Source organism: Carettochelys insculpta, chromosome 3 (assembly GCF_033958435.1).
Source record: "Carettochelys insculpta isolate YL-2023 chromosome 3, ASM3395843v1, whole genome shotgun sequence".
NCBI lineage: Eukaryota > Metazoa > Chordata > Testudines > Carettochelyidae > Carettochelys > Carettochelys insculpta.
The window spans coordinates 15600868-15623607 of NC_134139.1; the positions used below are offsets into that span (position 1 = coordinate 15600868).

A 22740-nucleotide genomic window follows, 5' to 3' on the forward strand; every position below is an offset into this window, starting at 1 on the left:
CAAAGGCTTCACTCACATGTGAGGAAGCAGCCTGTCTCTGGGAATTGTGCATCTTGGATAAATTCTTTGTTTTCTCTTCACCTGGCTGACAAGAAAAACAGTTTGATGGATGATCCAAGTCACAAAGTTCAAGATGTATGTGAATCATATTAAAAACACCTGGTTGAGGAGGGTTCTTTTCCCTTATGAGGCAGTTTGAGTGGAGACCTCATAGCTTTCAACTCTAACATCATAGGCTCACTGACAGATGTAGTTCTTGTCTCACTCAGACAGAGCCTATTGCACATTTCACCTGTGTGTTCTCTTTTGCTTTGCGGGTATAGGAGGTTGAGAGTCAAAGCACATCTAATTTTGAGGACTGCTTTGGCTCAGGACATCTGGTAAACAGATAATTTTTTTTCCTAAAGAATTTTTTTTTCCAGGGACACAACTTTTATCTCCATCAGAATATTTAGTGCACCCACATCTAGAGTCAGTGGCCTCTCAGGGGGCTTGTCTACATTAGCTCCCTACTTCGAAGGGAGCATGGTAAATAGGGTGTTGGGAGTTTATTAATGAAGTGCTATGGTGCATATGCAGCACTTCATGAAGCAAATTCCCCCCATGGCAAATTTGAAGTGTTAAACTTCGAAGTGCCAGCTCGCGTCTAGCCGCGGCTCACCCACCAGTACTTCCAAGTGCCTGGGGTACTTCGAAGGGACTTGGAAGTACCAGCAGGTGATCCACAACTAGATGCAAGCCGGCACTTTGAAGTTTAACACTTCGAATTTGCCACGGGGGGAATTTGCTTCATGAAGTGCTGCATATGCACCGCAACACTTCATTAGTAAACTCCCAACACCCTACTTACCATCCTCCCTGCGAAGTAGGGAGCTAGTGAAGACAAACCCAGGAGGTAACAGCTCACATTTTCCTTATTCATAGTGTCTTGTAGACTTGTCTAGTCAGTGGTAAAGTCTGATTTATGTATTTTTTTCTGTCCTCATCCCTGACTCAGCAGAGCACTCAAGCATATGCTTAACTTTAAAGATGTGAGTAAACCCACGCGTATTCAACAGAATATTTAAGGACATGCTTAATTCCCTGAAAGTAAGTGATGCTGAAGGATTTAGCTGTATCTTGGCCTTGAAGTCATCTGACACCTATTGGTACTTACCGTTCTCCAACAGACAGACATAGGCAGTGTTTTTGACGTAAAATAAATAACCGAATGAGGAGACAGTACTCAGCCAGCTCCCCACCTCACCCCCCAGCCAATCCCGTTGCTGGGGCTGCTGAGGTGCTGGTACTCAGCACTGGCAAGAACCAGCCCAAAAAAAGCAGTGAACATAGATAACCATTAACTCTGCTAAACACAGCCTCAAATCTTCCAATTTTGTGCCCAGTTGGCAATTTTCTACCGTCTTGAAATTTGGACCCAGTGTTAACTAGTCTCTCACACTTCCCTTCTGATTAAATTTCAGGGTGTCCTGAAAATGTATAGAGAATAATTATTTTGTTTTGCCCTTTGAGTTGAAAAGTGGCATTTGTCTTTGTCTGTTGTACCCCACAGGACAAGGATGTTCTTGTATAAACCTGAACTGCAGTCCTGATGTATTAGAAGTATTAAAAGGAGTATGTTTCATGTATCCTCTGAGAAGTATGTTTTAAACTAAGATAAGGTACCATCAGAGAAGTTCTTTTGGGAATACAAAGCTGGAAATGTGGCTGTGAGACATTTCTCCTTAATGTAGAATAGCTATATTTAACAGAATGCTTTTTACTTTGATTGAGGTCTTGTTACTTGATTTTTATTTTGAAGTCTGCCATTTGTCTTGTCTGTTTACAGCACTAAGGATATCGGATGATCTGTTTCTGTTTGGTTTGCAAAATATATTGACAGTTCTTTTCCTTCTTATCTGTAGAGTGAACACTTCTTAAAAGATTCTTCATTGTATTTTGGTAGTTGCCAGTGTTTTATTAAATTGCTGAATCACACAGAGTTACAAAGCCTAATACAGGTTTGAAAATGCATCTCATTTTTAATCTATGTTGCTAGGCCTGATCAGTCCCCTGATGTCTCTCTGAGTACCCTCTTGGGTTTTGTATACAAATATATATAAACCTGTTAACAGATAAACAGCTGAAAGTGCTGTTTTCACTCTAAATAATTTAAAATAGATTTTCCTACTATTGAGACGGTATAAAGTGCAAAGTGCTAAGTCTCCAAAGTGACTAATGTAATGTTGTCAGGGAAGAATTACATACAGTGACATGCCAAGTTACCTCCAAGGTACTCATCTGTCAAGGAAGTCGTTTCACATTTCTATCCATTATGAGTATAACAATAAACCACCAGGATTATTCACACTTAGAGCAGTGCAGACTGGCAGCATGAGCCCCACTGCTTATGAAATTTTAACACAACGAACTAATAGTATGTATGTTTAGTGAATAATATTCTGGTCTGTGTGTATTTAATTAAGCAGATTATGTCATTTTCAACTTCTCTCATCTCTTACATTGATTTCTCTGACCTCCTTCCTGTTAACACCTCTGCACCCACATACATGCATGCACTGTATGTGGGCAATCATAATATGTCACTGGAGGCTTTATTTTGCTGTGGTTCTGAGAAGAAAAATACACACACTGTGTTCTGCTTCTGAACAGGATAATTACTTCATTGCAAAATTACATTGTATTGCAAACTCATGATTAATAGATCAATCAATGGAGTAAACACAAAACCACAGATCCTGAAGGAGCAATCGTGATTGATTCTGAACTGAACTATATCTGCCTATCCATCCACCAGTCAGTGAGATGTGGCTGTTGAGTGCCCAATATGAGACACTTGTCTTCTCTAATTTTCACGTGTCAAGCATCCAGAATTTCATTTAACACGGATGGGACCTTGGGTATTCAGGACCTCTGAAAATCAAGTTTTACATATCTCAAATCTGGCAATCTTAAACTAAGACCTTGTCTACACTGCTCATTGCCATCAATCTACTTCAGCTACACAAATAGCGTAGCTGAAGTTGACATATTCCCACAGCATCTTGCATGTGATAAGGTTGGCGGTGTGGGGGCTGCTCTCCCATCAAGGCAGGCTACTCTTCTCGTTTTGGTGGAGTACCAGAGTCAACACTATCATGCTCTAAGATTGATTTATCACTTCTAGGCTGCGTCTACACGTGCACGCTACTTCGAAGTAGCGGCGCCAACTTCGAAATAACACCCATCACGGCTACACGTGTTGGGCGCTATTTCGAAGTTGAAATCGACATTAGGCGGCGAGACGTCGAAGTCGCTAACCCCATGAGGGGATGGGAATAGCGCCCTACTTCGAAGTTGAACGTCGAAGTAGGGACCGTGTAGATGATCCGCATCCCGCAACATCGAAATAGCGGGGTCCGCCATGGCGGCCATCAGCTGAGGGGTTGAGAGATGCTCTCCCTCCAGCCCCTGCGGGGCTCTATGGTCACCGTGTGCAGCAGCCCTTAGCCCAGGGCTTCTGGCTGCTGCTGCGGCAGCTGGGGATCCATGCTGCATGCACAGGGTCTGCAACCAGTGGTCGGCTCTGTGGATCTTGTGTTGTTTAGTGCAACTGTGTCTGGGAGGGGCCCTTTAAGGGAGCGGCTTGCTGTTGAGTCCGCCCTGTGACCCTGTCTGCAGCTGTGCCTGGCACCCTTATTTCGATGTGTGCTACTTTGGCGTGTAGACATTCCCTCGCAGCGCCTATTTCGATGTGGTGCTGCCCAACGTCGAAGTTGAACATCGATGTTGCCAGCCCTGGAGGACGTGTAGACATTATTCATCGAAATAGACTATTTCGATGTCGCTACATCGAAATAAGCTATTTCGATGTAGCATTCACGTGTAGACGTAGCTCTACACACGCAAAATGAATTGACTCCCAGTGGATCAGTCGCTGCACTGTCGATCCACCGTGTAATGTAGACAAGGCCTAAGACATGCGTAAAGGGATGGTGTGAGTGACATATAATGATTGCCCACACACAATGTATTCAGTTGTGTGGGTGAAGAATTATCACAGGAGGAGAAAAGGTCATAGAAAGCAATGTGTAAGGTTAGATATGTTGAAAACAATATAATCTGCTTAATTAGACGTACATGTGCACCAGCATGAGGGGCTGACATCAATGCTCACCACCCCCATTGGGATATTCCAGTCTGGGGGGACATATTCTCACATCCCCACTCCCCATGCCTGTACATCACTTCTGCAGAGACACTCAAGTGTAGCACCTGTGTGTGATACATCACTGGCTGATAGTGAGAGGGAACATAATTTAAAGGCTGTGGAGCGGGGGATGACTATCTCACACATCAACTCTAGAAGCTGAGGGGCATGGATGGGGCAGGGAGGAATGGGCACAGTCCTGACTTCTTATCCTCACTTTCAAGTGTCCTGGCAAGGCCCCATTCTCTCTCTCTCTCTCTCTCCTTTGCTGCCCATAGTGCCTCTGCTCCCAGCTGGCCCCACAGTAGGTAATGCACCTCATCCTAAACTCTGCCTCAGCACGGATTTGATGCTTTGTCAGGTGCAGAAACTGTGACTGAGGTTAGGGAAGCATTGACATTGCACAAGCCCACCATGGGCTTGCAGGTGGCATTTCCGCCTGCGTGCTGACAGTCCCTGCTTGCCTGCGCTGCCCCTCTCCTGGCAAGTCCAGACAAGGAGGGGCTGGAGCAGCAGGTCGGGGGCACAGCATAGCAGGTAACAGTGTTCGCCACTAATAACCAGGACAGAGCCCAGCTCTAGGAGCTTGGTGGTTGCCAAACTGTATAAACTGATAGGCTGGGCTTGCTGCTGAAGTGAGTCAGGGAAGGAGGTGGCGTGCCTTCCACGAGCCCCAGCGTAAGGAGCTGGCATCACTGCTCACCTCTGCACCCAGACTTTCCAATCTGAGTGAGCACATAACCTCATATTCCCACCTCCCTCTTCATCACTCCTGTGAAGACAGTCAGCCTTCGTATACGTGTGAAAATGTTGAACCCAGCGACTTACTCAGGGTCAGTGACAAAGCTGAGAATAGACCTCACAAGTCAGGTCTCCTGAGTATCAGCCTCGTGCCTTGTCTGGCGAACCTTCCTACCTGGTCTATTCCTTACTTAGCTCATAAGGCTATTGTGAGGCTCAGTTACTCAAGGCCCAATGCAAAGCTTACTGAAGTCAATGGGAAACCTCCCAATCACTTCAGTGGCCTTCAGTCAGTCCCTTAATATTTGCTTAGTGCTTACATATATAACGTACTTCACACTGTAATTACTATTTTTACCTTTGAGATAACCCCTTGGCACTACAGTTTTCTCCTTCATCCCCACACCACGTTATATTTGCTGACAAAAACGCAACAGGCAAATGAAGAAGACAGGTGTTCCTAGCCAGTAATTAGCAGGCACGGCAAACTGTTAGAAGCATGTTATACTCTGGCTCTGCATGGAGGTGAATTATTAGAGCAGTGAACAGGGAATAAGTCTCGTAAGTGCATTATACAATAACTGGCACTAATTCTTTCCTAACCCCTGTTAAAGTTTACCCCATAGGGTTATACACAACTGGTGATTAAAATTGACCTAAATCATAATTTAATTAAAGAAATTAAAATGCAGATTGAAAATGTTCAGTAACCTTGGGCCACCACCCTAATGGTTTGATTTTAATGTGCTTGTAGCTTTGTAATAATGTGGTTTGCATGTGTGTGGTTTCTGTAGTGGTTTTGATATCTCTTTTTGCCACTGGGATTCTGTGAAATGAAATGCTGCCTGAGATGCTGATCTTGATCCAAACATTTACACATACCTTGTTGCATGCAAATAATCCCACTAAAGTCAACAGAGAATTAAGCATAGGTATACATTTTTGCAGGACTGAGGACTATGTTTTTAAGTCACCCTTGAATTTATTAAGCTTCATTATCCCAGGTGGGCCTGTATAAAATTTATTATCTATTTTATTTTCTGTCAAAAATGATAATAATAATCCAGTTTTTCCTTGTGGAGTAAATCCTGGGTAATCTTGCATATACAACTTCTCTGCCCAAATAAGGACCAGTTATTACCAAAGTGCTGATTAGAAATGTTTGGAAAACCAGAGAGATAGTGCACCCAGGTCTTCCATGATGGGAGTCATAGATGAACGTTAGATGGTGTGTTCCAGAGTTCATAGATATCCACAGGGACATATAAGTCACTATTGTAAGCATTGTGCCATTGAGCAATAAGGGTGTTTAACCATTGGAACAACTTCCGAAAGAGTTAGTGTGGAGTCAACTTTCTTTCTCCTCTAAGAAGGAGCAGATTGTGCAGAAGAAGCAGTTTTCACGCTGTTTTCTGACAAAATGTGCGCAGTATAAATGCTGCTTTTGCAGGGCATTTATTGTCCTTTTTGGAGAGCAGAGTAAATACCAGCCCAGGTCAAGCAGAATTTAGCACTTTGACTCAAGGATGTGTTTAATATTTAATTTAATATTTGACTGTTTAATATTCTTTATTTTCCTTGGGGGAAAAAAGTTCCAGCGCTTAGCTGAGGTTTTAAGAATTAAATTCTGACCCCTCCACCTTCGCTTCATAGATTTTTTTCAAGTCAGAATGGACCATTGTGAGCCTGTAGTGTGACCTCCAGCGTAACACAGACGAGAGGACTTCCCTGAATTAATTCCTGTTTGAACTAGAGCAGTAAATGGTGTAGCGATCCATTCTCTAGAGAGCAATTACAGAGAAAATGGAAAATGCTGAAATCTCTCTCATGCTCCAGTTGTAAGATTATCTCCTGGTTTTTCCTAGATTTCTTCCTTTGTCCCTCTCTCATATAACATTCTGATTATTATTGTATCAGCTGCTCTGTTTTGGGGATGCTATTACAGCTGGGATATGACCCTGCATACTAAATACTTCTCTTTAGCACAAAGTGGGCAAACACTTCTTCTTTTTTTTTTTTTTTAATTTTAGTTTGTTATTGCTTCTTACTTTTCCTCCTGATTAATCACTGGCTTATCTGCTTACTACAAGATATAAAATGGAGGAGTGTCTGCTCTTTGGAATTTCCTTACTGTCATCAAAAAAAGAAAAAAAAAAGAATGAGACGAGAGTAAACTCCTATCAATCAGTAGCTCATTTGGCAAGGGAAAACAAAAAATAGATTGCCAGAAGCTGATACTTTGGAGACTAATGTGCTTATTTTGTCCATATGATGCTACTGTAACTCATATACTCTTTTTTTTTTTTTTTGACTGCCTGCCATTCTGTGGTAAAAGAAGCAGATGTTCCCATTTGTCTTTTGATGTGGCTCAAAACCATTTACATTTACTGGCCTAAAATAACACAAAATGTCACACTCCGCTCTTTCTGTCATCTTTGGAAAGAGGAGCAGATTGCTACTCAATTACTAGCATAATGGAAAAGTAGATATTCTGAGGACAGTTGTCACTGAAAGGAAATACAATTGCCAGCTGCTGCAATAATGGGAAGAAAAGGATGGCTGATATCTCAGAGGCCATCCAAAGAAAAATATATTTTTATTATAAATAGTGCCATTGGGATGACTCCTAGGAAATGTATTAGGCCTTGATTTTGCTGAGAGAGAGAGAAAGAAAGAGAAGACAAATATGGGGATTGTTGCTACCCTTTTAAAATATGGTTTTCCTCTTGACCTCCTAGGCTGTGTCTTCACGGTGAGTTGTTTTTGAAATAATTTGTGCTATTTGCACTATAAAAATACATAAATTATTTCTTAAATTCTTTATTCCAAACTTGGTGCCATCAAAACGACACCGAAATTTGGAATAAACAGCTATTCTGAAAGTTCCATTGCCCTAGTGTGACAGTGTATTTAGAAATAGCTAAGTGCTATTTTGAAATGTATTTTTGTATGGAGCAGCGTTATTTTGAAATAAAATAGTCTAGAATAGCTATTCTGCAATAACTTATTTTGGAGTAAGGCTGATGTGTAGACCCACACTGAGGTAATATTTTTTATTGATTAAACTTCTATTGGTGAAAGAGACAAGCATTCAAGCTACACAGTGCTCTTGTTCAGACTTTATTGGCGACCATCTCAATACTGTTTTACCACAAACCTTGAATATAAGATCCCATGTCACAGCCCTTGAACTAATCCACTTTATCTCCCTGAAAATAACCTCTTACACTAAGCGAAGTATTCTCCCCAAATATATTAGCTGTTAACTGTAAGCCTTGCAAAAGTTAAAATTCATATTTAAAAGAAAAGTTGCCATTCTAGTGTGGTTAACTTGCCATTTTGTGTCTGCATTATAGTTGGGTGATAAATAAAATGCTGCTGTTATCAAATACTTCTGGTCATCCATGTAATGTGATTTCATAGGTTGAAGCCCACCAGTGTTGTAAGAAATTATACAGGATGAAAGCCACTAGCAAGCTAGCTGTCCATTTAGGCCAGTTAAAATCAGCACAAAAAGTTGCAAAACAACTAATGGGTTGATTTCTCAGTGGGTATAAATCAGTGCAGTTTTATGGAGTTCAGTGCAGCTACATCGATTTACACTAGTTGGGAATGTGGTTCCAACTGTCTCAGAAACTGTAAATCTGATCGGCTAAGAACGTAACCCTGTGAGTTATGGCTTAGAAAGAAAATATTACTACACTAGTTCCACCTACTGGATTCCAACATGTAATAGCTGCCAACGAAGTAGGAAAACAAACATCTGAACCAAATATCTAAACCAAGTGTGCTATTATAAGTTTCATGACATTTGTTTAGGAAACATATATTCTTTGGGGGTTATTTTGTTTTTAATTTAATCAATCAAGAAGCTTTTCTGCCACCATTGTGTGCAGCAGAAAATAAGGTGCAAAGATCGGGAAGGCTGAAGTAATAAGAAATATAAGTTATAAAAGTGAAAATCAAATCGGAGATAAGATCACTGCAGGATGAGACAGCAGAATTCCAGTTTACCATTATGAGGCCTTTACCCCATCTAGAAATTATGTTTTTTCTATTTATTTATACACTTACAAACAATTTCTAGAATTCCTCATTAAATGTGATAATTGTTAACTCTATGCCTATTCTGAAAGGAGTCAGAATAACTACTCTGACGAAATCTGATGCAGGTTGATAACATTGCAGTCTTTGTGATTATTACAAATCTACAATGTGATTCTCTGTTGTTGAAAATATGGATTGTCCAATTCATCCCTAATCGGTTCATTGACAAGGCCAAGAACTGCCTCTCCCTCTTGTATAGCTTTCCCTCTGGTAATTCACTGTTTGGCACTTTTCTTTGGTAAGGGGGCATGGGGGTGTGGGGATGCTACAAAAGGTGGTAAATGAACATGACTGAAAAAAAATAAAAAGCTTAAATGAGCAGAAACCTCTTGCATTCTTCCAGGGTTTTTCTTATATTTCTTTTATTCATTTGTTTCTGTATTTTTAATATCTGTATCTTTGCTATCTCTACATTCAGTCTTTTTGAGGCCTTACATTTGAAAGTAAAATTCTGACACATCTTTCCCTGGTATGGTCACCCTGCATAGTACTGATTAAAGCTACAGTCAGCCAGCCATAGTGCTCATTAAAACAGGCTGTTCAAGTGTAAGGTTTGGGTACTTCAGCATTCTTATATAAATACGGCTGGAGAAAAAAATCTCTAAACAGAACAAGTAAAACACAACCAATAAGCACAATCCACTGTAGCTGTGCATAAGCAAGAACAACTTGGCTGATTATATAGAGGTGTCTAGAGTTATGCAGTAATTCTGCCCATTGCTATATAACTTTTAATCTGCCACACAATTTGAAAAGTGAGTGTTTTAAATGCAACTATTTATGTTTGTAATTTTTCAATTTTCCACTACCTGTATGTCTTTTTCTGCTTTATTGCAGGGCTCTATCATAAATTAACAGCTTATGCTACATTGGTTACAATTAATTTCAGTGCTGCTTGTTACCAGTAAAAAGATAGCTCATAAATATTTGTGTGTGGTTTTTCTTGCTAGATGGTAATACCAGAGAAGAGAAGCAAAGTACTGAAGAGACTGAGGGCCAGAGCCAAGAAGCAGGTTTGTGCTGAGGTTTTTAGAGCATTCTCCCAGGCGTTAGCCACCTTTGTGAACAATAACTTTAGTCAATGCTATTGATTAAAAATGTTTGTACATTTTCACCAGATTAACCCAGGGCTTGTGCGCTTGTCCCACTGGAGACCACAACTCCATTCATTATGAATGAATGAGTTTCAGTGCAGGAATGCAGACTTTCCTGTTTAAGTTACTAGCTCTACATTCCCTCTGTCAATTGGAATATGTTTCACTAATCCACGAAGTAGAAAAAATAATTCTCTGTGCGTGTTTACATCAGTGTATCACTCTGTTAGAATGAATAATAAGAGAAATAAATTTGAGGAGATGAGAGAGAGATCTGAAACTGGTGTTTTAAGGTTTTAAGTGTACTTTTAGATTGTAGTCGCTATTTTTCCAGTAATTTCTCTGCAGATCCCAGAAAATTGGATTATTAAGATTTACAACCAAACAGAAAAGAGCCTACATGTGACAATCAAAACCTGCAAGTGAATCTCAGCATTCATCAAGTGCAAAATTTGCACATGGTGTGTGTATAAATATAAATTACAAGTTATGAATTGAATATTGTAAAATAAAATGTTATTTTATTCCAAATGAATTACCACCTATGTTTTTTCCCCTTTTCCTGACTATTTTTATACACTTAGGCTATGTCTACACAGTGGTTTTTAAAAAATAATTTATGCAATTTGCACTACATAAATTGCTTACATTATTTTGAAATGTCTTATTCCAAACTTGGTGCCATCCAAATGGCACCTACGTTCAGAATAAGGGGCTATTTTGAATGTTCCATTATCCCTTGTACAATGAGGGGTACTGGAACTGGAATATTCAGGCTCTGCGAAAAGCCACAGTGTTGCTATTTCAGGAAACTTTTGTATCCCAAAATAGCATGCACTGTGTAGCCATAGCCATACACACACACTCACAACCAGAATTGAGCATGTTTCAAAAGAAATGAAATGAGAGGCTAAGTAGGCATCCTTCAGTCTGCATCGACTATGGATTGCGCCCTTTATAGTTTCAGTTGAGGACTTCATTTACAGCGTCTACTGTGACTATGAAGACCCACACGAGAGTGACAATCCTTGCTGCATCTCTTGCAGATGTGGTGGGTGTCTGGCAACTCCTTAGTGTGCTTTCTGTGCACTCGCTTCTCTTCTGCTAGCTGCCTGATCCTCATCTCACCCTTCTGAAGGCCCTTGCATAACCCCTGCCTCCATCTGCTGCGGTCGTCTGCTAGTTCTTCCCAGTTGTCCAGCTCGATGTCTACCTCTCTGAGGTCTCTCTTGCAGACATCTTTGTAGCTCAACTGGGGGCGTCCAGGAGGTCTTTTGCCAGAGGCTAGCTCACCATACAGGATGTCTTTTGGAATCCTTCCATCATTCATCCTGTGGACATGGCCAAGCCAGCGGAGCCAACACTGCCTGAGGTGGGTGTGCATGGTTGGGATTCGAGCTTGCTCGAGCGCCAACAACCACTGGCTCCAGCTATGCAGCAGCATCCAGACCTGTGCTGACTTTGGTAATCTCAGAGGAATGTACGAGGGTATGAAGAAGGCATTAGGACCCACCCAGAACAAGATGGCACCTCTGAAATCCAGATCTGGAGAGGCTAAAACAACTATAAATATCTTTATTCCTTCAGGTTTCTAATCCACTGCTCTATAATAAAGTGCTTTCCTTATCTTATGCTATGTCTGATTAGTACCAGCTAACTAACACAGTGAAACAGTGTATTGCTGACACATGCTGAATTCAGTTGGCAGGAACCATTTCTGCTTAGAACTTTTCAGTCAGCTCTGAAAGCTTTTATTATTACCTAGAAGATAGAGAGGGCCAGTCAGTAAATGCAGCAGAGTGAGGCCACAAGATAGCCTACCTACATTACTGAGTCATGTGGTCTGACTGACTGCATTGTGACTCCTTGTGAAGAGGGAAATTTGTGCTGTGATAAACGTCTTTCTCCCATTGCTGCACTCTGTAGAGGAACTGCTGTGTATGAAAAGCTTTCCCTGTTCTATGCATTTGACTTGAGTTTTATACCATTCTCTGTTAAATATGGGACATTTTTGGATGCTCGCAATTTTGCTGGTTTCATCCATTTTCATCTCCTCCCTATTCTTACTTCCTTTAGTCGTAACCACAAGAAGCACACACATGCTAACTCATTTCCTTAGGGCTTAATCCAGAGCATGTGGATGGCAGCGGAAACACACCTTATGATTTCACAGGGCTTTGGATTCAGCCCAGTAAACTCTGGACTCTCTTTTTATCCCATCAGGGTAAGCAGCTCCCTTGCAGACTACAGTATCATACAAGAGGCTTAGAACAAAGCCAGTCTACCCACCACACTTCCTTTCCTACATGTAACAACTTTACCTCTGCAGTGCTCATAGCCTTAAGCAGCCAAAGAGCAAGAGTCATGGGATCACTGAATTTGGGTCTTTTGTGTCGTAGTGTGTTGCAGTATCGGCATGTAGATGCTTTGAAAATTCTGCATAACCTTTGCCTGATGAACCGTTAGGTCACTATTCATTTTCTGGCTTTACAAAATAGTGCTTTGCTTGTAGTTCAAAGCAGTCCAAGCTCCAGAGGTTTCTGCTTAACCTAGATAAATTACCTTCTAAAAATACTCCGAGTGGCCACTAGACATTCAGATACTTAGTGCTATCTTCTGATGGGATGCATAGTTCCTGTGTTTATTAACCCATGAAACAACTAAGCTGCAATGAGCTGCATTTCATCTTTCCCATGGGAAGCAGCTGTGAAAATGCTTACCTTTTTAAATGGCTACTTAGCTTGCTTGGGTATCTAAAAGCTTTTCTCTTTCAGAAGTGCCATTCAGAAGTGTCACTGTTACAATCTGTTATACACAGTTTTTCAGAAACAAAATGTTCATTTTTTTTACTATCATTTATAATAGTGGCATTTGAGTGAAATTTCAGCTTGTAGGGTTTTTGTTGGATTCAGCAGTATTCAGTGGGACAAAATAATGCATGGAACTTTCAGACAACTTTTATTTCTCTCAATTTTTAACCTGATGATTGACATACATGTGATAGCAGCTGATTTTCATGCACAGTTGCTGAAATGGTTTGCAAAATATAGAAAATGTAGTCAGTTGCACACAGAACAATTCTAATCGTTACTAATGTGCTTATGAATAGGATATTAGGAACACCCTTTTAAGTGCTTTTCAAATGGGAAAATTCCTGTTCCTCAAGAGGCTGTGTGCTGTAAATCAAAAGAGAAATCTTTCAGGGGATAATAACAAACATCTGTAAGGGAGTAAGAGGAAGGCTGGGCAAGGCAGGGGTTAAACGGAGCCTGTTTGCCCAATTAGCCAAACCCCGATTCCCCTGCAGCCATTGTCAGGCTTGGAGGGGATATAAAAGAGGAGAAGCAAGCCCAGTTAGGTGCTGACCAGCCAAGAGGCAGGAACTAGCTCATACAGGGCCAGAGGCAGAGCTGCCACCAGGTCGGCCATTGGAGGAAGGAGCCTCCAAACCCTTCCCCAGGTGGAGAGGGGGAAGAGCCCCAGAGAACCAATCCTCTGCAGAGGGAAGCTAGACTCTCGGGGCCACGCCCCCAACTAAGACCACAGCCCTTAGGGGTGGGCTGCAGACCTACACTGCGGGCCTCTAGGCTTCACAAGAGGCCTAGCCACTAGGTAGTCTGCCATCGGGGGAACCACTTACAACATCACAAATGTAATTCTTTTAAAATTCAAAATATTCTCAGTTATCATCACTAAACATCAGAGTTAAAATCAAGGAACTCAGTAGGGCAGCCCATATATGTCAGAATTGTAGCCATTGACATGATGGTTAGGGAACTCATGGCAGGAGATTCAGGTTCAGGTCCCACACTGAACCTGGGTCTCCCATATTGCAGAAGACAGTCCCCTCTACAGGGCTGTTAAATTGAACCTGGATCTCCTGCATCTCATGTGCGTTTCCTCACTACTGTGCAAAAGGCTACGTAGTGCTTTCAGTTTTGGTCTTTGCCAATTTATCGTGCTGAAGCTGTTCATAAATAATTTAGTCTGTGGTGTGGGATCTGAACTTGGGTCCCACAAACCACTGATGAGTACCCAGACCCTCAGGATATTGAGTCAGTCTTCTTCCCTCACCAAACTGTGATTCATTATCATTATAAACAAATTTAAATTCACTCAGCTATTGAAGGTGATACATTGCATTGTAGAGAGGAGTAGTTTGCATGTGAATTCTATAACCAGATTCTTATTGAAAACACTGTTACTATTTTGCAAAATTAACATCTTGAGCCCACCAGGCACTACCAAACCTCTTAGATCTCAGTTCAGGAAAGTACTTAAGCATATGTTTTAAGTCCCATTGAAGTAAATGAGAATCATACACATGCTTAAATTACAGATTTAAGTGGCCTTCTCAATATAGAAGGATTATGAACATGCTTAAATAATCCCTGGACTGGGTCCAGAGTGCATGCAACATCGAGCCCCTGTAATAACTGCCAAATAAAGATCATGCAGAACAACCTATCTATCTATGTTGTTATTATTATTATTATTACTATTATTAGTATTATTGTCTAATGCAGGGAGCAGAGTAGAGATTTAGGGCTTAATCCAGGACCACTGAAGTTTATTACAGCCATTGATGAGAACAGATTCAGGCCAGTGAAAACCCATGACAAAGAAGGAAATAGAACCCAGATGTACTGACTTCGAACCACAAAGGCCCCGGATGCGTTAGGTGTACCCGTCCACCCATCCTACTATCTAATAAATAACTGTTTATTCTTCTTTTGCTTCCTTTGTTTTTACAGATGAGGCAAAATCTACAGCTGTCTCTAGCCCACCATCAGAAGAAGAAACAGAACTGTGCCAAGAAAGAGGTACTGACAGCAAGATGCATCTCAAACTGTTCAATCCCAAAAGGCTACTTCACATAGCCGCGTGTTCCTTCACATCTGAAAAAAGCCTGACTGCGGCTTTAAACAACTCAGAAATCAGCTACAAACATAGATTTTTTTATTTTTTAAAGACTCTAATGCAACACTTGGCACCCGCTATTGTGCAAGTGTAAGAGGTGCTATGAAATCTGAGCTAATCACCATTGTAGAGTTAATATAAAAACATCAGATATAGACCCCAAGCCTGATCCCAATAGGATGACTTGTGCATAAAGTTAAGTGCATGCTTATGTCATCAAAGGCCTAAATTAGTTCTGTCCTGATGGAAAAAAAGATAAAACCATCATAAAACCATTATAAACACATCATGGGGAGGCAAAAGAAGCTGAAGTCGTAACTGAGAGAGAGAAAGTAATGTTTATCTTGTGCATATTGTGCTGGGCACGGAAATCGTTTTGATTGTGATAAATGATTTAAAAGGTCATGAGGCCAAATGACAGAGAGTTTAGGAAATAAGACAGGGAGGATATTTTAAGTTTCAAGCTGGGATTTTCCTGTTTTGTTTTTGGTTTACAGCTCAGAGACCAACACAGAGATATACTATTCTTGATCCTTTTCATGGCATCACACCATCACTCATGCTATTCTAGATTGTCTTAGAATTCTTTTTGGCATTCATTAAAAAAAAAACCCAAAAAACATAATTTGTAAAACCTTTGCTACTAGTAATTCAAAACAGGAGTTATGTTATCTATAATAAATGTAGTCCATCAGTACAGATTTCAACTAAAAATAATAGAGGATTTTAATGCATTTTGCTGGGATAACATATTTATTAACATCCATTAGCTTATTTATTGTAAGAGTTAATGTTGAAGTCAATGCCACCACCTCCCTCATGCTTTCTTTGATATTGTGAGGAAGTGAGTGTAAAATCTCACTCTTTTGTTCCAAAATAGCATATTAAGGAGCCCATAGTCTTTACCTGATTATGGATTCAAAGCTCAGTTTAGGCTTATTTACCTATTCTTTCAACTGGCTGATAGAAATATTGTTTAGATGTTTTTTTAAAAAAAATCTGTGCAGAACACTGTGTTTGCCACTGAAATCTTTCTTGATTAAGGTCACAGCAAGGCTAACAGCCATCAGAAATGGTGAGCTTTCATTCTCAGCATGGTTAGTGATTAACCTTCATTTATGCCTCCTCTTACCAATAGAGACTATTTATGAGATCCAGATCTATAACATCTTGTCTATGTCTACACTAGCCCCAGAACTTCCAAAGGGGCATGATATTGAACCTAATCAAAATATGCTAATGAGGTGCTGCCATGAATTTGCAATGCCTCATTAGCATAATGGTGGCCGCAGCACTTTGAACGTGCCACTTTCAATCAAGCGCAGCTTGTCCACACAGGATCTTTCTAAGTGCTGCAGCAGCCATTATGCTAATGAGGCACAGCATATTCATGGCAGCGCCTCATTTGCATCTTTCGATTAGGTTCATTATCATTCCGCTTTCAAAGTTCTGGGGTAGTGTAGATATAGCCCTCTTCTGGAAAAATTCATTACAGTCTGTAACCTGAGTGGTAGGATTTTATTTTCTTTCTTTCTTTCTTTAGGTCTTTATAGAGATCTTGAAATTTGTTATTATTTTGAGTCCTTGCTCCTGATTGTGAACTTTCTGACCATGTGTTCTGTTGTGAAGTAAATGCATACTGACTTATTTTCCATTGAAATTACCCATCATCTTCGTGGCTAACCATTCATGTAACTTTATACAGAGGGTTAATGTTCTATTGTCCAGAAACAGGGATCTGATTTTCTCACAAAGGACAACATGAACAGAAAAGTTAGTTTATATATTCATGTTGATGGAGTAACTGAAGCTAAGAACTTATGCTTGCTTAAAATCTGGCATCATGCAAAGAAATGTATTACATTACTGTGTTATCCCACACATGAGATTCCAAGGACCAGAGTCCTAGTTATCCATCCATGAGCATGGTGCAGGGTTGGAGAGGGTGAAACCGAGATACCTGAAAGCCACCTTTGCATTCTTCAGATTGTGGGGCAATGCAGAGCCCCCTTGGTCGATGGTGTATGATAAAGTCACCCATGCTGTGCTTCTTTGGCCTTTGGGAAGCAGAGAATTGTCATATTGCTGCGCAGTGTGGCTATACCCCAACCTTCTGCCTACCCCTGCAACGAGTATCCCCTCTGATTTTTTCCAGTCATGGATAGAATACATTTTTATATGTGCACCAAGCTATGTGCAGATGGGCACCATCAATAGAAATACTTTCTGCCAGGTGTGGGTAGCTATAGCTGGACAGTACCTGAATCTCTCCTGTCTGGCTGCCCAAATGCTCAGCCTACAGGAAACACTGCTTGCAGCCTGTGTAAAATCCTTACAGCCAGCCCAACACCAATCACAGAGGCACTTTGGGCAAAGGGTATTCTAAGGGAACCACTTTCACTCTCTGAGGCTGCATCTATGCTACGAGAGAAAATTGAATTTATTAAAATCAATTTTATAATGCTGGGTTTTATAAATTCGAATCTGAGTATCCTCACCTTACCCAAGGCTGCATACAAATTCATCTTATTGCTGCCACACACAAATCGCCAATTGTTGACGTTGCAGCGGTGCATTGTGGGAACCTACCCTTACAGTTCTCTCAGCCCCATAGCATTCTGGGTATTTTCACTGGTGCAGCATGGGAAAAAAATGCCTCACAAGAGGTTGTGGGTACATGAAGTCATCTTCATGTACTGCATTGCCTTCATTCCCCTCCCATTGAAAGCAAGCAGGCATTTTTCCAGTAGGAAGGAAGGAAAAGTAGTGCATCAGCAAAGATTGCCAAATTCACTGAAATCTCTTGCTCCTATAAGTGATTTGCTTTTTGTAAACTGGGGGGAGGGATAGCACATAAGCCTGCTAAAACCAGGGTAGAGAATTCAATCCCTGGTGGTGCTGTTTAGGGTTCTGGGGCAAATAGATTTAAAAGCAAACCTGTCTGGGATGGTAATAGGTCCTGTTGTGAGTCCAGGGGACTGGAGTCAATGACCTCTTAAGGTCCCTTCAGTTTCTATGACAGGGGTATACCACCATGAAATTGTAGCTGTGACTGAATTAGAATTTACAATAAGCAGGAGGTGTCTGCAATGGGCAGCAAGGTGTCTGTAGTCTTCTCAGCAGGCCCTTCACCCATTCTTCCTGTGTTTCAGGGGGAGCGGGGCAAAGCAAGATAAAAGAGGATAGGAAAAGTTAGAAAAAAGATTTTGGGCTTCCTAACCGACACATTTCCAAAAAGTGATGGCACTAAAGTATCCCAGAAATATCATTCTCAACTGGCCCTCCACCCACTCTTCCATGCTTGAAGAGGTACAGAGTTAAAAGAAAGACAACAGAAAAGGCAGAAAGACATGTAGCAAAGTTGAGGAAAGTGCAAACTTTCCAGTTTCCAGCCAGCTTTCCCCCGGTAACACCTAGCCCTCAGCAGCCAGGGGTTTGAAGTTTTTGGAGTTGAGGGCTAGTTGAAGTGATCCCCCTCATACCTGCCAGCCAGCCCCCGCAATCCATAGCCACCAGAAGTGACTTCCCCCACTAGTAAGAGCTAGCCCTCAGTGGCCGGGAGTTTGAGATTTTTGAAGTCAAGGGCCAGCTGAAGAGATCCCCCCAACATGATGATCAAAGATTTTGCAAAAAGCAGCAGGTGTCTGTAATGTGCAGTAAGCCCCCAGAAAGATTTTTGGCATGGGGTCTGCAGCTGCAGAGACAGCTGAAATGTTCTCTCACCACTGAAAATCTTAGCCACCAAGGTTTTTTGAGGGAGGAATTTTTGCAGGCAAGACAATGTAAAACACAAAGAGAGAGACAATAGTGCAGGTTTTGAAAGAGAGGTCTGCTGCGCCCCAGCAGGGACAATGGGGAGCAGGAAGACAGTGATGATAGTGAAGGTTTTAAAATAGAGAATTTTTGGCTTCCTATGTCATTGTATTGCCCGCCTTGAGTGCCCAGAGCATCTACACAAAAATGCAGTTTGTCAACAGCAACTGTCAACAAAAAAGGTATGTAGATGCTGTGGGGGATTGGCGGGGGGGGGACTCTTTTGTTGAGAGCAAGTCAAAACATCAGTCTGCTTTTATGTGTAAATATAATCTGTCGACAGAAGTTTTGTCAGAACATCTCTTCCAATAGTAAATTCTGTAGACAGATGCTTCTAGTGTAGATGCAAGCCTCAGTGTCTACTGTCACTAAATATTTGTCTGACCTTCCTCCATAATTTCCCGCAACTGTGAAAATGTAAGTTGATAACAAATAAGGAGGGGAGGAGAAGGACACTTAAAAGTGAACATTCAGAATATCTGTCTGTACCATAAAAAATAAAAATTGCTTTCTGCCAATCCTAAATATATGTAAGGGTTTATAACTGACAGATAAATGCATGCTAAAATGAAATAAATTCAAATCAGTGCCTCTAGCCTTATCTGAGAACACCGGTGCTCACAGCGTTGGTTTCATTTTGCTTACAACAGATATCTCAAATATCTCTTAGGGGAAAAGAAGTGATGCTGTACGTGCCATTAGAGATATTTGTGAAATAACATCAATTGCAGGAGGAATGAGGGATGAGCTTCTTTTGACATTTATTTTTTAAAAAGAATCAAGGCCCCGATCCTGTAAGTTGGCTTTGAATGGGTAGATCTCTGACCCTGCAACTCCAGAACCCTTTGCCAATTCAAAAGCTTTTAACTCTACTCAGACACTCCAAATTTCAGATTCATACGGAGGTGAAAGTGGGCTAGTACAGGCTTGTATGGTGTACCGGCAAACAGCAGCCACTTATACCAGCTCGTACACAGTGGAGCTGACATTAAAGTGCTGTCCTTGTTGCTCCCTCTGTCAGACCTTCAAATTGCTGCCAGAACCCCAGTGGCTACCACCATAGTCCCATAGCTGTGAGGGGCTGGTTGGGGAGGCTGGTCCCCCACCCTTCCCCTTCTCCCAGAGGCCTGGAGTGGCCCATAATCTTACCAAGGACTCTGGCTAGCCCAGGCTACATAACAGCAAGTCCTGGTTATGTACTATCACCCTGGATTCACATTCCATATTTGCTAAGCTTACTCAGTTTAAATGTACTACGGTAGCTTCCAGAAAACTTATTAGCAGATGGGAAAATGGTGTCTCTATGAAATCCTGGCCATTCTAAAAACAGCCTTCAAATGATTTACCCACTGAGTTAACAACAGCCAAAAAAAAAATCCTGCACCTAATAAACTTTATAATTTATCTTCAGGTACGTGAAATGAATTTAAATTGTGTTAAGGCACTGCAGTTCCTTCACTATATTAATATGAAGGAAGGCATGTGGTAAATACGTTCCAAGCCATATAGCTTCAAAGAGATAGATATGCAGAGCCTGAGAAAACTACTGAGATTAGGTACTGTCCCCAGTCCATGAAAATATAAAAGCATCTTTCAGAATGTTAGGTACGTTCATAGCATAGTAGAACAGGTGCCATTATTTCAGTTATAAGCAGATCTCTTTTCTCTCCTGAATTGTTAGCACATAGTGGGCATTTTAGAATGAGAACTAAATTAATTATTGATTTGTTTTCATATATGTAAATCTATATTGTTATAGGAATCTTAGTGCTTATGAAATGTGCCATATTGATAGCCCTGGACAGATAGTGATGGAAAGCTTTGTTGCAGTCTGTGCTCTAGGTTTTCTTAAATACCAGAGCAGTATGAATCATAGAATCATAGAATGCTAGGACTGGAAGGGACCTCGAGAGGCCATTGAGTCCAGCCCCCTGCCCTAATGGCAGGACCAAGTACTGTTTAAACCATCCCTGATAGACATCTGTCTAACTTGTTCTTAAATATCTCCAGCGATGGAGATTTCACAACCTCCCTTGGCAATCTATTCCACTTTGTTTGACCACCCTGACAGTTAGGAACTTTTTCCTAATGTCCAACCTAAACCTCCCTTGCTGCAGTTTAAGTCCATTGCCTCTTGTTCTATCCTCAGAGGCCAAAAATAACAAGTTTTCTCCCTCCTCCTTATGACACCCTTTTAGATACCTGAAAACCACTATCATGTCACCCCTCAGTCTTCTCTTTTCCAAACTAAACAAGCCTATTTCTTTCAGCCTTTCTTCATAGGTCACAGTCTCTTGACCTTTAATCATTCTTGTCACTCTTTTCTGGACGCTCTTTAATTTCTCCACATCTTTCTTGAACTGTGGTGCCCAGAACTGGACACAATACTCCAGCTGAGGCCTAACCACTGCAGAGTAGAGCGAAAGAATGACTTCTCGTGTCCTGTTTACAACACACCTGTTAATGCATCCCAGAATCATGTTTGCTTTTTTTGCAACAGCATCACACTGTTGACTCATATTTAGCTTGTGGTCCACTATAACCCCTAGATCTCTTTCTGCTGTAGTCATTCCTACATCCTCTCCCCATTCTGTATGTGTGAAACTGATTGTTCCTTTCCAAGTGGAGCACATTGCATTTGTCCTTATTAAACTTCATCCTGTTTACCTCAGACCATTTGTCCAATTTATCCAGATCATTTTGAATTATGACCCTATCGTCCAAAGCAGTTGCAATCCCTTCCAGCTTGGTATCATCTGCAAACATAATAAGCATACTTTCTATGCCAATATCTAAATCGTTGATGAAGATATTAAACAGAACCAGTCCTAAAACAGACCCCTGTGGAACCCCACTTGTTATACTGCATCCTTTTCTATAGGGCCCATCACTAGAAGAAAAAGGATTGTTCAGTTTCCACGCCAACTCAGGCCTTGGTAGGAACACATCCCTTCTGTGCAGATTAGGCCTCAACTGGAGTATGATGTCCAATTCTGGACACCAATTTTTTGAAAAAATGTGGAGAAATTGGAGAGAGTCCAGAGAAGAGCAACTAAAATGATTACAGGTCTAGAAAATAAGACCTATGAGAGAAGATTAAAAGAATTGGGTTTGTTTAGTTTGGAGAATAGAAGGCTGAGAGGGGACATGATAGTGGATTTCAAGTACCTAAAAGGGTGTTTACAAGGAGGAGGGAGAAAAAATATTCTTTTTAGCCTCTGATGATAGGATAAGAAGCAATGGGCTTACGTTGTAGCAAGGAAGGTTTAGGTTGGAGTAAGCAAAATTTCCTGTCTGGGTGGTTAAGTCCTGGACTACACTGCTTAGGATGGTTGTAGAATCTCCATCACTTGAGATATTTAAGCAAAAAGCAGTCAAGTAGCACTTTAAAGACTAGCAAAATAGTTTATTAGGTGAGCTTTTGTGGGACAGACCCACTTCTTCAGACCATAGCCAGACCAGAACAGACTCAATATTTAAGACACAGAGAACCAAAAACAGTAAGCAAGGAGGACAAATCAGAAAAAGATAATCAAGGTGAGCAAATCAGAGAGTGGAGGGGTGCGGGGGAAGGTCAAGAACTAGATTGAGCCAAGTATGCAGACGAACCCCTATAGTGACTCAGAAAGTTCCCATCACAATTTAAACCATGTGTTAATGTGCCAAATTTGAATATAAAAGCCAGCTCAGCTGCTTCACTTTGAAGAACGGTGTGAAAGTTCTTTTTCAGTAACACACATACCTTTAGGTCATTGACAGAATTAAAATGTTGACTAACTGGATTGTGGATCTGGAGTGTTTTGATGTCTGTTTTGTGCCCGTTGACCCTTTGTCTAAGGGAGTTAGAAGTCTGTCCAATATACAAAGCATCTGGGC

At 41.1% G+C, this 22740-nt stretch overlaps 1 protein-coding gene across 2 annotated transcripts in view; it reads left to right on the forward strand.

Annotated features, from left to right (window-relative positions):
- The window catches only part of MACROD2 (mono-ADP ribosylhydrolase 2), a 1465546-nt gene that overhangs the window by 1373623 nt on the left and 69183 nt on the right, over positions 1 to 22740 (forward strand). For both annotated transcript variants that reach the window (XM_074989373.1, XM_074989374.1), the window contains 2 exons: positions 9988 to 10050; positions 14886 to 14954. In XM_074989373.1, coding sequence (XP_074845474.1) covers positions 9988 to 10050; positions 14886 to 14954 — 132 coding nt within the window. The remainder of the gene's footprint in view (positions 1 to 9987; positions 10051 to 14885; positions 14955 to 22740) is intronic.